Below are 17702 nucleotides of genomic sequence, written 5' to 3' on the forward strand. Positions count from 1 at the left end.
CCCCCCACTGTTTTCCCATCAGCACCTTTCGTATCTATGCAACCCGTAGCGTTCAGGTTGGCCAGACCGGCCGAGAGCGTCGCTTGCGCCTGGCGACGCGCGCGCCCTCGCGGAGCTTAAATTGATTTGACTTAAATGCGCCTAGACAGTGGCAAATGCAGGCCGACCTTTTAATTTTATTCACAAAGGAGTTAAAAGACGTCAAGTCCGACCTGGGATACGCAAGGCGGGTAATGGCTGCTGTCGGTGCGTGGGCGGGTGAACGGTTTGTTGCTTTGCAGGTGGGTTTAGGTTAGGTTTTACAAAGTACAAAAGAACAGGGTTACTGACAGTAGGCTATGCCAAGTGGCGGTTGTTATTACTTCTGACGGCGGGTGAGGGGAAAATGTACGCAAAGCATTTCAGGGAGGATGACCTGAGGACTCGTGAGCGATGCAGACCGAGTTTCATGCTGGGCATGTAAATTTAATACGTAAACGATCCTGGCACTGACAGCGAGAAAGGATGACGCGCAAAAGGGGGTGACGAGCACGTATCGCTATTACGTAATTCATAACGGAGCAGTTTGGAGCTAAAGGGATTAAAGGATTTTAAGTGGCTCGAATACGGAGAAGCAAAAACTTCCCCCTTCCCCCCGCCACTTCTTTTTCTCCCTTATTTTTGAATTTTCTTTTACTACCTAAAATGACCGAACAATGTGTGAAGGATTCGCGCATCCCTCCCCTTTTCGTCCTACGCCGATCGTCGTCCTTGTAATATTTATATCCAGCCTGATAGGATTGGACGACTAACAATAGGACGAAGTCAAGCGTCAGGGATTTTGCACCCTTTGGACGTTTCCACCCTGTAAATTGTCCATTCCTCACGATATCGCTAAGACAGGAAGAGGGAAAGATCCGTAATATCATGGGAAACTATCTTTCCGAGGCTCGAGGCTCTATTGTATGCCCAGGGTTTAGGGGATGGTTCAACCCTCCGTCCCTTTCTCACTTATGATACATATGAGGAATGTAGCGCGCGATTTCGCGTATACGCGCCGGCAGACACATTTTCACGGAGTATATATATATAGCAATAACCGTCGTGGACTATGGTATGGCTATGATAAGGGTAGTCTCAGGGGTGCGGTCAGCGGTTCACCCCGAGTCGGTCACTAGTTGGTCCCGGGAGACATCTTAAGTGCCCTGAAATCTCCGAACCTGGCCGGCCCGTCAGGGCCGTAGGATCGTACCGTTAAGTCGAACGTGAGCTTATGATTCCCTTAATCCTCGGGGCCACCCCTCGGTTATGATATCATCCGATTAAGAGGTCCATTTTCTATCCACCGTTAGAATACCGATTCGTGGAATTAACATAAGGATCCGTACCGAACGGCATTACGGCTACTTATCGAAATTACGAAAACTATCTCGATAATTCACTAGCTAGAAATTTCGTGCTCGGTCCTGTATTCGGCATTAAATTACCTAGTTCAATTTCGGCAAGTTTTTCATGTCGCAAACGGAATATCACTTTGATGTAAATTCGCATTGCTCGGTTCCAGGAAAGCGTGTGGAAGCTCGCGGTTAATGGCTCTGACGCAACACGACCGACAGTGAAATAAGGATAGCCAGTTCGTAAGCTGCGATCATGCTTAATCATGACCCCATAACGTACCGATAATGCCTTACTCCTACGAACCATTACAAAGGGGTAGATACAGACGGTGGCCTATGTATTCACATAAGGTCGCAGGTATATATGTGAATATGTCTACATACGGTTATAGTAGATATAGGAATATATATATCTATACCAGCAGGCATTATCAAACCATCGTAGCCTGTAGAACCCATTGAACATATTGGAACGTATATAGGATACGCGATGGAAGCAATTTCATACGTTTCCGAGAGCAGGAACCGAAGATTCTGAAAGTATAAAGGCGCGAGAGTTACTTAGCTGATCAGACAATAATTTTAGGGGTTGATAGTCAAAACCAGGGCGAAGCATGCGTGCCGAAGGAGGGTTCGACTGTATTTGCACCGATAGATATTTCGCGGTATGGGTAACGTTCTCTGGCATACCGAGACTTCCCGGTATAACAGGACTATAATTTTGCGTTATCGGTGAGTTCACGGGCCAACGCATCCCCTCCCTGGCAGAGAAGGATGGAGGACCAGGGAAAGTGAGGAATACAGGGATGAAGCAGGGATAGCTTGTGAGCCTATAGGATCAACCCTCTCCACCTTTTCCACCGTCTAGCCGTGACGGCAACGCGACCCGATTTCGAATCGAATCGAACTCACCCTTAACTCACCCTTAGGTTGCATTGTAAACCATCCCAGCGCTTCTCTATACCAGTTAAGTTAACAGTTCCACGTGATTGCAATACGATCCTATAAACGAGCGTTCGAGTCCGCCCCTTCTACGGTTTGCCTAATGTTATCCAGCTGCAATTAAGCACACTTTACGCCAAACACACTAAGATCCAAATTATCGAGTATTTAGGTAGACCGACTACAGTACCCAGTTACGTAACTTCAGGAGCTAATGTTCACTGACGACTCATGGAAAATCCTAGGAGTTAATGCAAAATCGACCTATGACCTTTGGATGCTGCTGTAGCATAATGTTTCTAATGAGAATCTAAAAAGAACGAGTTGAGACAAAATTAAGACAAGAGAAATTCATTTTTCTCTGGATCAATATAATTCTACAGATAGTTACTTGAAGTGATCCGTAGCGAAGCTGCCAAATAAGCCAAGATGAAGACGGCGAGAATTTAAGGCTTCGTTATCGGGAAAAGGAAGCTGCGGGCTCTTCCAATGTCCACGTCAGCGAGAAACCTTTCTCCTATCAGTTCTGACCGTCATCCACCAAGTTTTCGGGGATGGTCCAGCCTTTATTCACTCTTCAGATACAACGTGGCTGTTTCCCTGGTTTAGTGAGGTTATGTAGCCATTTACATGGCTAATGCAGCATCAACAAGAATTTCCTCCCTGTGAACAGGTACTTAACCTTAACCTTATGATTAATACTTACCGTAGACCGTAGGCTTATCCTCCTGACATCCAGTGTTCTAGTCTGCTGGATTCGACAAGCTTGCACATTATCAGCTCCAATGTATCGGCTATCTGTTAGAATTTACGCGCGATTTGCTCAAAGGTTCAATGGCGAGTGATGAATTGGTGATTAAGACGAGGCGTCTTCCGTGAAGCGTGCGGAACACCATCCGCACTGCGATTTCCAATTATCGGGATCAATTTTACGTGAGTTCACCGAACGTGCAGACTTTAGTTAACGTGGGCCGGTACTTGCAGTACCTAGTACGTATTACGTAACAGCTACGTGTCGGGTAGCAGAGTCCAATGCCAAACGCGATTTTCTGTATGTATCCACGTTACAAATTAACTTGGGAACCTTTAACAGCACGAATATTCCTGCCGCTGGGTAGAGGGAAATAAACCGGCGCCATGTCTCCCAGAAAATTTCACGCTGAAATATTTAAAAGGAAACACTAATTAGCGCCGTTGATGAGTTCCTTCTCATGTTTGCAAAAGGTTCCTTTAGTTACCTCAATTATCACGATATACGTAACAATCTTGTGCTACCCATCCCTCTCACAAGAGTGTAAGTACATACTGAAATATAGATATAATTGTATTGTAATTTTAGTCATCCCTGTATATCTTATTTTCTTAATTCTTTTTATTTTTCTAGCTGAATAATTTTATTCTTTTACCTTCAAATGTAATGTTACCTTCTGCGCCTGTTCTCTTTGTTACTTGCAAATAATAATTCCTCTTTGCAATATTACAATAATTTACTCGCTTGAGCCTTTACCTTTATGCATCACGAATCCTTGGCTTTTCTTTGTGTGGACAATGAATAATGTTTAGTTCAAACTTGTTCCGAATCATGTTCCTTGCTAGTGACGAACATTGCACGTATGTACCTTTGCACAGATCGCTGTATATCATACATGGATAGTCAATTCTCCCTCAATGTCGTCGTTGGCTTTTGTCATTCATTGTGCGACGAATTCAATGAAAGCCAACAGCAAGTCTCCCTCAACTCGGTATCGCAGCTAAAGGGAAGCTCGTTTAATTGAAACTCGAATCGCGTCTCTCTGTAATCCAAAAGGGCGACATTCGTATGCCACGCGAATATTTAGTTAGATATTTATAGATCCACCTCAGATGCGTGTTTGTGAAATAGAGACACAGAGAACATAGCAGTGACAATGTATGTATACAAATATAAGCTAAAGGATACCTACCTCCTCGTAATATCTGTTACGATCTGCTTTACTTTCTCTTCGACATTTATTTCCTTATTTCTTCTCTTTCTTTTCATGTATGTTTGTTTTTATCCTCAGAGGAACCAGGTATCATCGTTACGGCCATGTTTGTCTGTGGGTTCTGTAAACCACCGTCAGTGGCGCCACCGCAGGAACCGCCGCCTGACCAGTGCTCTGTTGCCGTTACTTCTTCTTTCTCCAGCAATGTAACTTCTCTCAGTCCCTTTGGCTTTTACCGTTTATAAATTATGATAACTTCATTTGAAATGGGTTTTCATAAATATTTGAAGAAACACGACGGGCGTTGCCGTTTCCACGATCAAATTGTGCAATACTGGGAGCGTAACTCCTTTAAATAAAGTAAAGCGCTAATGGATTCTCTCTCAGTTCTTCACCAGCATACTATACACGGTAGGATAAATATATTACACCTCGTATCCAAATAAAATCCTACCTCTTTGCTGCAAGTGAATTTACAACCCTGCATAACTCGCATTCACGTACTAGCTAATTTATTTCTACCTTTTTCCTCGGCATAACATAACATAACCTCTCTATATGCATTCCTGTCATGTTTAACCATCCGAAAAACGTCCGAGTTACTTTATACTTTATCTATGCACATTATATATATATACGCTGTACGTATCCATACAAGGGACTAACACTCTTCGTCCACTATTCCTGACTCGGGAGATACTCGCACAGACTATTTTCAACGAGGGACGCTTTTTTTATGACTCTACCTGGCACGCCACTATAGCAGCATAACCTTCATATCGTTACGTATATGTTATATTCCTCTACCTTTTTCTCCTTAAAGTATCATTCGTATCGTACACCGTCAAGATACCCTTGGAGTATAATAATATAATACGAAACATGTGGAAACGAAGTAGCGAACTGTGTTCCTGGTTCCTTATTTCTTAATTTACTACTTTCTATTTTTTTTTTAGACATTTTCCGTCATTTTTATACTTACAATGTGTTCCACGGTCAGTCGAGCGGCAAAACACTGAAACAGTACTACCGAACTACGAACAATCGAGCGTAATACTAGAATTATTCGTGTATTATCATTAGATATTCATAAATTCATTACTTACCATTGGTTTTCTGACAAGTATGCTTGGACGATAGATAATCGGGCGGATACGTAAACAGAGTTTGAAAACTCCGATAACATTGTATGCATTAACGTGCGGTAAAAAGATTGCGACATTTTCAGCGACAAGAGTGCGTGGGGGGAGAGAGAGAGAAAGAACGAGAAGGACGAATAGGTGAGTCAGAGAGAGAGAGAGAGGGGGAGAATAGCGTCGGAATAGAGAAAGAGGGCGTGGATGAAAACAGAGAGAAAAGAAGAAAGAGGCGAAGGCAATTTATAACCGAGGGGTAGGCGATAAAATCCTCGTTTTATAAGGTGAAACAAAAGAGTGCTCCGGAAGCCCAGAGTTATGCAGGGGAAAGTGATGGCGAGAAGGGTTCAGAGTTTTTACCGTGTTTGAGTATAAAAAAAAAGGCTTCCAGGTATATCGCTAATGCGCATGCGCGGGTCTCGGACCGTTTACAGGCCGAAAAATACGAGATGATTTTTTAGTAATCGTATACGCTCACGGTTACTGCCCAACTTTTACGTGGCCCTATCTTTTGAGGTTGTAATTTACATTCGCAACCCCTCGGAACCACGGCGACTTACAGAAGGGTGCGAATTGTATAGCGGAACGGGAGTACCTTCGGATCCGTTCTTAAAAATATTACCCAAATTTCAGTTCGGCATGGATTCCTTAAAAGTGTTAAATAAAATATTATTTATTACATCCTCAAACCAGTACTATAAGTTGTTAATCGTTATTATAAATCATGTCTTTAAATAATAAACACCCCACAAATTCATAACGAGACAGATTGTCATGTGAGTTCCTGTGCCAAAGAAAATATGTAGCCAGTCCACTAGTCAAATTTCTTTTTTTTTTGACAGATCGAAAACAATGAAGTCTTCAGCAAACCCGCACGTGGCTCTGCACATAAATTTCGATCACCAAGTAAATGCATGTGCATGTTCTTTCGAAGTATTTTATTTTTACCTTTAAAACGTGTATTTCTATGATTCTATCAAAAGCCACGTATGACTTTCCTAAAGTATTGCACTAATTGCCAACTCTAAAAATAAATATATTGAACTCCTCGGCTGACTATATATAGATGTATATAGTGGTTTGTTCATCAAAAGATTTCTCGAATAATACATAAAAGCCTCAAGAACACCGTACAATTTTATCGTTCAAATGGAAAGTTAAGCGCCGCGACGAGTTCGTAAAGGCCAATGGGGGTGTTTGGATGAATAGAGTAGGGTGACGTAGTCGGCGAGCCCTGTGCCCCCCGCATCCAATTAACAGGCATTACCTGCAAGGCTCCATTTGCGCGAAAATTGTTTTGTAACTCGAGAGTTATTAACTCGAATACATCAATTTCCCATGTAACTAATGACATCAGCGAAGATTAATTCAACGACGTAGTTTGACGGGGGGCTCCCAGGGAAGGGAAGCGTCGTACAACCCCCCGCCCACAGGACCCTCCAGGAGGTATTTAAAACGTATGGACAAGGGGTGGCAAGGTCGATTAACGATTTAGGAAACTTCATCCCCCTTTTTTTCCCTTTTTAATTCTTTATTTCCGGACAAAGGAGGACCCCTATCGGCGATGCTTGTAAGGGTGCTGAGGGGGTGTGGGGTGGGTGGGGTGAGTCGAGCAAGCAATGGAACACTCTAACGTGCTCTTAGGGGTTGGTTCTGCTGGTTCCACCATGTTCCATGGTCGCTCTTCTTGGTTGGTGATGGGCGTTGGTGGTTGAGGAGCGAAGCTATCATTCAGCCAGAACATGACAAGAATGGATATTGAGAAATGAGGAATAAAGATGATTACGCACCCTCGTCCCGACGCCATTTTCTCACGCATCTCCTCCGGGTGTTTATAATCCATCTATTCTGCAAAGATCCCAAGGCGGCTTCAAGATCCTCCACCTCCAAGCCCCCGACCCACCCTTCATTCCATACCACCGATTACAATTTACAGTCACCAGCCAGGAGCGTGTCACTCGGCACCCTTAACACTCCCTAAGGCCCTGCACAGAAAAAAAAGGGCGTAAAATTTATATATAAAAATATAATCCTCTATATATGTACGTATAGAGACCACTTTTTCCCAATTTGGAGCCCCTTTTAAAATTTTGTCTTCACTCACCCTTATTGGTACCCTATACGTACTACGTTATTTACCTCTAAAAGATTTCACTTTTAAAATCCAATCCCGAACGATCGGAATCCTAAGATAAGGATATATCGGAAAGTCGAGACATCCCTATTCCTCCTTACCGCCGTCGTTCCTTAATAGCCCGCCGAACAACCCCCTCTGACTCTTCCCCTTCACCTTCCAGTCTTTTTATATCTATACGAACGCCCGAAGGAATCGCATGCAGTCTGAACGTGGTCGAAGCCGGAGGACCCAGGTGCCAGGACTCGCACGACCCGTAAAACGGAAGGGAGACAAGAGGAGCCCAGGCATCCATTTTCCAGGAGGAACATGGCCGCGCAACAAGACTTGTCTCTGTACGTGCAGGATGCTGTAGCTGGCCAAAAATTCCAAAAAGAAAAGATAAAACCGTTAACGTGGTAATACAGTAGTGTCGGAGGGAGCCACCGTCGCGTTACTTGGTAAGGTCGGCAGGCAGCTTGAAATATAGCGAAATAAAATAACGCTACCCGGAGGGACATTATAAATAGTACTACCCTTTGTCCTGGCAACATGCTACGAAACAATAAAAATTTTTACTCTCCTATCCAACAGGGATATATACATGTATATATATATATCCTTGTCTATGTATACACATATGCAGACATACATAGCCGCTCTCGGCTTTCTCGAGATAAATCCTAAATTATCCTGGGCCAATTACTCCCGTGAAATATTGTTATCTTCCGTGCTGCGAGGAATGTCCGAATTTTCCAAAATTGCCAAGAGATCTGCTGAACAAGAGGAGCCTACCCGCATGGACCTAGTATGTTATTGTATTACAAAAACTGTGTCTTCCCGGCGATGGTATTACTGAGAAATTCTATTAAGACTATTTTTCATCCCCTGCTGATAATTCCATCGACGCGAAAGGGTTACCGTGATCGGAGACTGGAGTGATCGTAGAAAACTCAGCGGCAGCCACCCTCGTTGCTCTGGAAAGACGGCTCGTGAAGGTCCGGGCCGGTTAGCAGCTGACCGGAAGCTTCGCTTCGTTAGGGGTAATGGACGGGTGGTGGTAAATGGTGCGCGAGAAAGGAAACTCAGTCCCAACCACCCTCGGCGAGGTTTGCGCCGTTAAATTTGACGAAGGCGTCGGAGGGCGAGGACCCGAGAGATATCGAGATATCTCGCTAATGTCTCCCGACGGCTGGCCGGATGAGTCCTGGGGATGCTGGCTGCGTACAGCTACCATTTAACGTCTCCTTGCTCCGTTCTTTCTGGTTGGGCGAAGAAAAAAATGGTGAAAGCCAAGCGGGAGCCGATACGGCAGCACGCTAAATTGCGGGGAAAGAAATTCTAATTAATTGAAGGGATGGGGACGAACGTGAGGGGGTTGGGAAAGGGGTAGGCTGGTATCTACCCCTTGTTCAGGACCACCGAGGATTCTCTCAGACTCTCAGGGAATAAAGTCTTTCACTGCTTAGGGTCGAGAAGACAAAGAACCAGGCTTGGAACGCCAGCGCCCCTGATGCTCTACGGCAGCTGAATGAAACAAAAGTAATACGAACAATTAGTAAGAATTAACCTTGTCAAAGATGTGTCTGTGTTCTGACGTGCGATTCTCTACCCAGAAATTACATCCAACTCTCGTGGGATTCACGTTCTTACCGAGGAGCTACACGGCGCCGTTACTCAGGGCTGAGGAATCAAGTTCCGGCTGGAGCCAAAGTACACCTGAGACTCAACCCTTACGACGGATGATAAGAAACTAAGAGACTCTTGAAAGACTTCATGAAAATCCATGGCGAATCTAATTAGTTGTTAAGACGACGTAATCGACTCTACGTCTTAAGACGTAGGAATGGTAATTACGTGGTCCTTGGTCCACGTATTTAATTTCTGTAATTTATTCGAGGCGATGACCTCACTGGATATACCCAGGATATCTATTGAAGATGCTGTATAAGCGTAAGATACTTTTTTTAAATCATGTTCTTTTTCTTGTCACTTCAGTTCGTTTTATTAATTCAGCATTTCACTCGGATTTCCCTGCCCGTTAACATGCTAAACCAATCCTCTGTCTCTGCTGGGTAGGAATCAATCTCCAATCGTGGAATCGGAAGTTTCGCCAAGCCAGGAGCTTCCGGCATTGAATTTATTGTTATGCATTTATGCAGATTGAAATTAATATTAGGAATCCCAGTAGCGAGGAGGTCCTAGGCGGGAGATTGATTGAATCTCATGAGGTGATTGGATTTTACATAGACCTGGTCTACCACTTGACTAGCAAAGGTGAGACTGTTGTTCAGAATTTAAATAATTCATTTTAATTATACATTTTTCAGATTTATCGTAATCATGGAACAACCTTTTTTAACATCTTTCCCACGAATTTTTCAACTCGCACAAGGATGCCAATAATCTATTTGCAAGTTTCATTACAGAACGTTCCTCGTTCTTGTTTCTGCCAGCAATTCGGATTTTACCCTCGGCCAGTTATAGAATAAACGCCGCGAAATTCTGACGGAATCAATTTAATCACGACAAATTAGCACGCTTTGAGGGTGACTCGTAGATAACCCTACGCTTTAGTCAAGCAGCAACCAAAAGGGAAAGTGATAAAGCCCCGTCCGTAACGAGGAGATTTGCTTCGCGAGGGCTGCTGTTGCTGATGATGGTAGATTGGTGGGTAGGCGAAAGGAGGGTTGCTCAGAGGTAGAAGGAGTAATAGCAACGCCATGGAGGCAGAAGTTTTAATTGAGACGAAACGCCATTGGTTGAGGTCGGCTGTCTGCTCAAAAATAAAACCGTCGCCATCGTTGTGAATCGTGCGGCCCTGAAAGGTAATTAGAAACTCAGCCGTAGCAAGGCTAATTATTGTACATTGCCATCTACAGGCGAGGCTGCCTTCACTTTTCGCACCCCTCGTCCAAGTCGTCCCCATTTTACTTAGCATCCACTCCACCCTTATTTCCACTTAATAGCCGGCTAAACAGTAAATATCCACATGCAAAAGTGGCGCGATTAAAGCATCTTTTTATAAAAAAAGAAAACAAAAGAATAATAAGATTCTGCATAAAATAGTCACGTATAAAATACGTGACTTCATCTCGAGCCACTTTTTTCTTTTCATTCACTATTTTTCTTTCTTTTTAGTTGTTCTGCCCAGTGTCTGTGCATATATATATACACCGCAGCAAACTGATCCGATACCTACAGCAGGAAATGGGACGAAGAAGTAGAGAATCCTCGAAAAGTCAGTCTCCCGGAAGAATGGTGCAGCATCCAACAACTCCGAGTGGATTCGTACCAGTGACGTTCCAGTCGGGATAATCGGGAAATCCGTTTACGGTTACTCGTAAAGTATCAACGAGCACAGCACATGGAGCCCTCGTAAATAAATGGCTCACTTTAGTTTTCGTTATGAATTTAGTAGTCGGTTATTCACGGCTCTGGAATATTGATTCACGTGATTATAAAGAAAGTAAATCAGAACACTAAGAATGTTGTAAGAATTTAATGAAGACGTTTCATAGTTTATAATTTGCTTTTACACATTCTTGTAGAATGTTTAATTTTAATTCTACCTGTCACAGTTTATTCGATTAAAGTGTGAATTACCACAGAGGATCTCAGGATCAGAACAGGAGGAAGATCGGATGAAGATCCAGGTTATTCTTCGTTTCTGCACGCGATTGGTATCACTCTTTCTGGGAGGTCTTGTGGTTTTCTGGTTAAAAATTATATAATTTCTTTATAGTTCTCTGTATAATAAATGTAATATATAGATACGTGTACCCTTAAAAGCATTAAGGGTTACACTTACCGCCTTTCATTCTCGTCTAGCTTTCCACCTTCTTTGAAAAACCATCTGTATTGCCTCTCAACGTTTGCATTCGACTCGCTCCTTTTTCTCGTGAGCAACGGCACTCTGATCCCGGATGATCCTCGAGGAACGAACACCACCTCCTCGCCGTTCTCGTCCAGGGTTGATGAAGAAGCTGGACGCTTAACGTTGTACGTCAGGATGGATAGTGGGGTGCCTTGGTATCTTTGAATGTTTCGAGAGGGTACTTTTTTCAGAACGAAAGGCAACACATTTCTGTTCTTTTTACTTTCCTGTCCGGTTCCCGTTACGTTGCGACCAAGAGAGATGGACGTGAAAAATTGTGGATGGTTATTGTTCGTCTTAAAGTTCTGAGAATTATTTCTCCATAAACGAGTACTTGGATTAACAGATCCTTTCGTTTCCTTAAATGTCACTGTCGTCGTCGGATTATTTTTCGAGGTAACGTATTTCACTTCCGTAAGAGATTTCGACGTCGTGATCTCAGATTTCGTTTCTAGACTCTTATTCGTCCGCTCATTGACGTCACCCACTTGAATTCCTTCAGACGGAAGCGAAGATTCTTTATCGATAATGTCGAAAGAACTCATCGTGCTTCCGGTATTATCCGTGAAATATCCTATTCCATTAGAATCCATCTCTGATACTTTTTCATCGAGTCTAGGAACACTCGTCGTCGACTCATCAGAGTAGTCCAGCGCCTCGCTCGGTGAAATCGAAGAAGTTCTCGACGTAAAATCACTTCCGGTAAGTCCTGGCGAAGTTCCCTTCAAGCCAGGACTGAAAAAGCTCCCAGTGATTGATGAACCAGTCCCAGCTCCCTGAGATCCCACAGCGAGGATCGTTTCCGTCCTGGAATAACTCAAGTCCGTCGATTCGTACGTGGGCCATCTGGGTGACGTCAGTTCCTCCTTAAGAGACACTTCCGATGACGCATTCTGGCTCAAGGATTCACCTTCGCTCTCCCGACTTGTTATTACACCAGGTACAGTCCCTGTAACCAATTCTAAGCAACATGAAACTGTATTAAATTTTATTAATTTTTCAATAAAAAAAAATTATTTTTCAAAATAAGTACCTTCAACCGTAAATTTCTCAAACTCTTTCGCAGTTAATTCAGTATCCATTGTGATTGTTTTCCTCTCGCCGGAAGTGTGCGGATCCTCCAATGAAACATCGGTTACTGTTTTGATACCGGAAACATCCAACTCATCGGAACTACTACTAGCAGGACTATATTTACTGTCAACCTCCGAATAATAATCCTCCCCAGAGGTAGATCTGCTCCCATTGTCCTTTGGGATTCCTTCTGTTGTCCGTGAAGTTTCCTCTTGTACACTTCCTGTCATTGAATATATCTTACTTGCTGGGAATAATGGCGTAGAATAGTATCGAGGACTCCCGCTAGATGGATCCTTATCGTATTTATAATTACTAGCAAAAGTTAAAGATGTAATATCATCCGGAGGTACAGTTACCGTTGTACCCAAAGACTTTATTACTTGATTTTCCCTGATTGGACTGGTACTTCCGGTTAAATTGTCCGCATCAAAATAATTGTTCTGTTTGATCATTTCTTTCAAAGTTTTACCGTCCGTCGTTGCTTTTATCTTTTCATTAATGTCCTCCTGCTTATCCGGCGTAACGAGTATCAGGATATTCGTCTCATTGATTATATCATTTCCACTGATAGTCGTATTCGTTAAATCCTCCTCTTTATCGTCGTTATCAACAGTACCGAGATATCCTCTCTTCCTGGTCATCGTTATCTCCTCAATCCACTTTGTTGTCGCAATGGCTTCCCCATCTACGTTATCCAAAGCATTACTCTTCTCTGTAAATGAGACGCTACTGATATCAAGTACGTTTTCTACTATAACATTCTTTCTTATATCCGTATCAATAGCCGAAGTACTAGAAAGAGATTTCATCTCATCCGTTATCCTCCCGACGTCATTCTCAGTATCGGTAGTTTTCAATTTTTTGATAAGAACAGACGGACTACTACGATACTGATTAAAATCCCTCGTAGATTCGGACGTTTGAAATTTTGAAACAATTTCACTAGTTTCTTCGAATCCTTCGTCACTAATCCTTGTAGATTCCTGGGTGTACGATATTTTGGAAATACCATAGTCATCGGTATTCCTGGTATTTCTCAAAGATCTTTCCTCCAGATCCAAAGTGGTTCCCTTGAATTCGTTATTCGATTCTAGGCTATTTTGATTTTGCGTCAAGTCCGAAATAATGGAAATAGTTCGACTTGCTGGTAAAGCGGAAGCTTCAGGCTGTCTTCCGTAAATGATAGGCGTACTGTCTGTGCTATTCACAAATTCATTGGTATGTCTGTAAAATAAAGAGAGTTAAAGAAAACGAGACAATATAACAAAAGAAATTTACTGAAGGGCTTCTTTTACACAACTTCTGTACGTATTCTAATGGGTAACGCGAAGCTGCGGTTAGAAAATCTCAGTACGTATTCCAGAGGCCTACTTCTCCTTCAAACCGGAAATCCTGCACCGACTTTGAAAGAGTTGAGTGCCTTCGCTTGCATGAACCGAGAAGACCTCGACGCAGACGCCGATGCCGACGACGATGACGACGTCGCTTCGCGTAGTTCAAATAAAGTTGTGTAATTCTATAGGAAGGAGACTGCGAAGTATCTTCAGTTCCTTTTCCCTTTGATGAATCAACTGCTGAATTATTAACGATGCGCTCCAAAGAATCCGGAGTGGGTGCTTCGCAACTTTTCATATACTCCGTCGGGAAAGTGCCCGTTCTTGAAAATCCCTTGGTATCGTACTCCGCTTTCGCCGCTACCTTCACTCTTCTTATTACTACCTCAAGGAATTCAAATTCGCACCGATGCGCGGGCATCTTTTCTATTTCTCCAACCCACTCGACTTGCACTACAAGATCGCTATGAAAATCGATTCAATTTATAGAGCAGTAATATTTGCTCCTGGCCATTTGTACTAGCTCGTGGTTAGGTTAGGTTAGGTTAGTTAGTTTATAAATAAAATAAAACGAAATGACGATACGTGCGTACCTGACGTGCTCTTCGGTAAACACAGGAACTTTCTCTGGCATCGTTTGATAAGCGAGTACCAGGAGTCTGTAGAGTCGTGGCAACTTCTCCTTGAGCACAGATCCCGCCGGTTGAGCATCGTACAGTCGTAAAAGTCGCAACCAATCTGACTTTAATGCTCCGAATGGCAATGCATTGACAGGACACTTAAATCCGGCGGCCATTGCTTCGACTGTTGGTATTTCCATGAAGTTAACTTTCGAAATGTAATTCTCTAGATCGGAAACCTCAAAGTCGATACAAGACTTTTCCATAGGCAAATCGAAGTTCCCTAGGCGGGCTGAAACTTTTTGAATTTTCCAGAAGATGGCACCGCATTCGCAACACACGAAATTAAGTCGACAGAGGCTACGTTAAGTATATTTACAGAAGCTTACCGTACTCTGCAAGAATGACGACAGGTGCGAACTGCAACGCTATGTAGAACAGCAAATTCGTAGTCATGGTCGATAAAGGCGCACCCACTGAGCATTCCATTCAATTTTCTAGAACGTTTAAAAAGAACTGAGTCGAAACGGCTTCTCAAACAAAACAAAAGTGCAACCTCGTTCACCATATTCAAATCGAATTTCCATACCAGACAATTTGATCAATTCTGACTTTTCTCAACAGCAAAAAATATACTTGGAAATCATAAACTTCTTCCACGAGCAGCGCTTTAAGCCGGTACTCACGATACTCATGTGGTCTGACGAATAAACCGCAATTCGCATGAATGGAGTAGTAGTTATCGCGCTAGTTGAAATCTGAATGCCGTCTGGTCAGCAAAAATCTTGGATCCTGATTACAAAACGCATGCGTCCAGGAAATGCAGGAATGTCTGCTGGCACTACGCTAATAACGTTACCCAATATACTATATGGTGTCTCTGTAGACCTTATTCGGCGTGGATGCACGTGTAGACACCCGAGAGATGCCATATAGATATGTTCAACATAATTCAGTCATAATTGATTTATCGCACAATAATCAGACCTTGTTTCTGATTTCATAAATAATATCCAATGTAACGGGTATCTGCGAAGCAACTAATAACCTAAAATCACTGCACAGTCAAGTGTCAATAAATACTCATTAAACGACAACTGCTATCGTGATAGTCATCGTCATAGTTTAGTAAACCTATCAAAATTAACTCCAATGAATATAAAATTGTGTAATGTAGCATAACAAATCCTATATTATCTGTGTAACAATATGACTACTATAACATCCATTAATCCATTGAACAAATATTAAAGGAAAATTATCATCTGTTTATCTGGTCAATATTTGAAGCCTATCAGTGACATCAGATTGCACTGGACGTGTCTAATATTTCGCCATAAAAGAAATGTATTTTGAAGATACCCCTGGTGAAGGGCTCGTGGGAATTGTGACTTCAAGACGGCGGAAATCGAAATTGAATGCGATAGAGGCATAGAAGAAGGACATGCCCAGCGGATAACTTGATGAGCGTTGATACTGTGAAACACAAGGAGAAAAAGAAAGACAAACAGTAGATACAGACAAAGAGAGAGAAAAGAAGATAGCCATTGAATTAATTGATATTGAAATGACGTACCGCGTGGCGTTGTCGATGTGCATCGATTCAAACTTGTTATTTGTATCGCAGCGCCATCTTGATAAACACTAGCCGTTGTCATGGCAACAAATGTACCAATATCCAGAAAACACAGAGAAGCAAACAAATAGAAACGTACTGGCAACTCAGATGATTCATACGTGCATCTTTAATATGCACCTTCCATAAATTGCGTCGTAAGGAGAAACAAATAATTGTCGATGAAATAAACTGTTCAGGGTCAACGTATATATAAAGCTTTCCATACAACATTCTTTTATTTCGTTTTTATATATTTTTTATATCCTCGCAAGTCCCGTGCTCTTACCGTAACAACCCAGCCTTCCCACCGACTGAACATCTTCGAGCAAATCGGATAAGCGAATTTCCCAATAACACGTAGGAAAACAACGTGCTGCGCAAAAACTTACGCCAATCAATTAATGCACGAGCTGTATGTGATGTGACTCGTGTTTTACAAAACTGTGATACTCGATTGCCACGTGCCTCTACGTGGCACGTGTCTCTGCGTATCAATATATTATATTATATTCTCTCATCTCCCTCCCTCTCTGGCTCTCTAATCTCAAAACTCTCACCTTCCTTGCAAATATCTCATTCTTTTATTCTCTGCTACCGTACCAAATAAACCCGTACTTCCTCCCTCATTCTCTCAACACGTGTGCGAGAGTATAGATATAGATATACATACGTATATAAAAATTGTACACCGCACTACTATTACAGAATAATTACAAAGTAGCTACATACATATTTATAACGACAGGCGAAAAAGCCGCCATGACGCGTTTACGTAATCGCTTCATCCTTCCTTACATTCCTTTTGACTTTCTCCTCTAATGCGATCTGTCAGATAATCGCGTCATCCGTTGCACGCCGATGAATTTCGAAAACGTTGATCTTAGGAAGGACGGCGATTCTTCGCAGCAGAATGAACGTCCCAAGTGGTTCTAAGAGACGCCGCAGTGGCGCTGACAGCGGTGCAGCGGAGGCGAAAAAGGGATGAACAAAGTAACGGACAAACATTGAAGGAAAAAATAACGAGAATAGGAGTGTGACAGAGAAAAAGAGGAATTGATGTATTAAAAAAGAAAAAGAGGAAAAGAGAAGAAGAGCGGACGACGATGAGAAATCTAAACGGTAATTGAAAAATGGCCGGTACTCCGGAGGTGAGCGACCCCCGTCAATAAACGAATTCCGACTACACCTCGCAAAAATTCAATTTAACGCAATCTCCGATATTCGCCCATCGATTCCGTCCTCCGCGCGCGCACCGGAAGTAAGGTTATACTCGACCAAACAAAAAAATGTAATAACGCCCGATTGTGAATCGGCTATAATAATTGGAAGGTGGAATTGCGACCGAGGATGATTTACGTTCGAAGAGAAAAAAATGTGAGCGACGATTTTACACCGTTACCACTAATGCCAATGCCAAACGCCACCGCGACCATTACCATTAACAATTACCATTAGCATGACGTTCAGCCTCGTTCCTTCGTTCACTTTCAAAAAAAATTCTCTTTGTCTAAACGGTTCAATTCTTATCCACATACCCATCAGTATTTTCGTGGCCGATTTTCTAAACGTTTCATAAAATAACACAACCAATCATCTATCACGTCACCGAACGGTGTCGTTAATGTGAACGCGCCAAATATTTTAT

The 17702-nt window shown here is 42.6% G+C and overlaps 1 protein-coding gene and 3 long non-coding RNA genes across 10 annotated transcripts; 2 read left to right on the forward strand and 2 right to left on the reverse strand.

The window, feature by feature from the left end:
* Positions 1-2294: 2294 nt before the first annotated feature.
* LOC112493707 lies at positions 2295-3862 on the reverse strand. The gene is made up of 4 exons (XR_003058374.1): positions 3725-3862; positions 3557-3623; positions 2710-3477; positions 2295-2628 (listed from the first exon to the last, which is right to left on the reverse strand). It is a non-coding gene; the product is annotated as an uncharacterized LOC112493707 (long non-coding RNA).
* A 99-nt stretch (positions 3863-3961) lies between these two features.
* Positions 3962-8414, forward strand: LOC112493706. Its single transcript, XR_003058373.1, has 3 exons — positions 3962-4227; positions 4361-4693; positions 7745-8414. It is a non-coding gene; the product is annotated as an uncharacterized LOC112493706 (long non-coding RNA).
* A 523-nt stretch (positions 8415-8937) lies between these two features.
* On the forward strand, positions 8938-10798 carry LOC112493705. 3 transcript variants are annotated; one of them, XR_003058371.1, is made up of 4 exons: positions 8938-9073; positions 9148-9762; positions 9862-10359; positions 10673-10798. It is a non-coding gene; the product is annotated as an uncharacterized LOC112493705 (long non-coding RNA). The 3 variants fall into 3 exon arrangements; XR_003058372.1 differs by having other exon boundaries at positions 9148-9484; positions 9548-10359; XR_003058370.1 differs by having other exon boundaries at positions 9148-10359.
* A 52-nt stretch (positions 10799-10850) lies between these two features.
* On the reverse strand, positions 10851-17678 carry LOC107262964. 5 transcript variants are annotated; one of them, XR_003058368.1, is made up of 7 exons: positions 15029-17678; positions 14829-14936; positions 14413-14737; positions 12442-13709; positions 11343-12369; positions 11138-11246; positions 10851-10968 (listed from the first exon to the last, which is right to left on the reverse strand). XR_003058368.1 is itself a non-coding variant. In XM_015729713.2 (7 exons), the coding sequence occupies exons 3-7, from the start codon at positions 14926-14928 to the stop codon at positions 11189-11191; spliced, it is 2778 nt and encodes a 925-aa protein (XP_015585199.1). In that variant the 5' UTR covers positions 14929-14936; positions 15029-15915; positions 16016-17678; the 3' UTR covers positions 11010-11188. The 5 variants fall into 5 exon arrangements, 4 of the variants coding, with proteins under 4 accessions (XP_015585199.1, XP_024936147.1, XP_015585200.1 ...); XM_015729713.2 differs by lacking the exon at positions 10851-10968 and having other exon boundaries at positions 11010-11246; positions 15029-15915; positions 16016-17678; XM_025080379.1 differs by lacking the exon at positions 10851-10968 and having other exon boundaries at positions 11010-11246; positions 14413-14731.
* Positions 17679-17702: the final 24 nt, after the last annotated feature.

Source organism: Cephus cinctus, unplaced genomic scaffold (genome assembly GCF_000341935.2).
Source record: "Cephus cinctus unplaced genomic scaffold, Ccin1 Ccin1_scaffold0129, whole genome shotgun sequence".
Classification (NCBI taxonomy): domain Eukaryota; kingdom Metazoa; phylum Arthropoda; class Insecta; order Hymenoptera; family Cephidae; genus Cephus; species Cephus cinctus.

Coding starts and splice junctions, on each gene's coding strand:
- LOC107262964 (XM_015729713.2), bottom strand. CDS start 14,928: ATGGAATGCTCAGTGGGTGCGCCTTTATCGACCATGACTACGAATTTG. Junction 14,738..14,828: donor CGTCATTCTTGCAGAGTACG/GTAAGCTTCTGT, acceptor AAATTCAAAAAG/TTTCAGCCCGCCTAGGGAAC. Junction 13,710..14,412: donor TTTACCGAAGAGCACGTCAG/GTACGCACGTAT, acceptor TTTATTTTACAG/ACATACCAATGAATTTGTGA.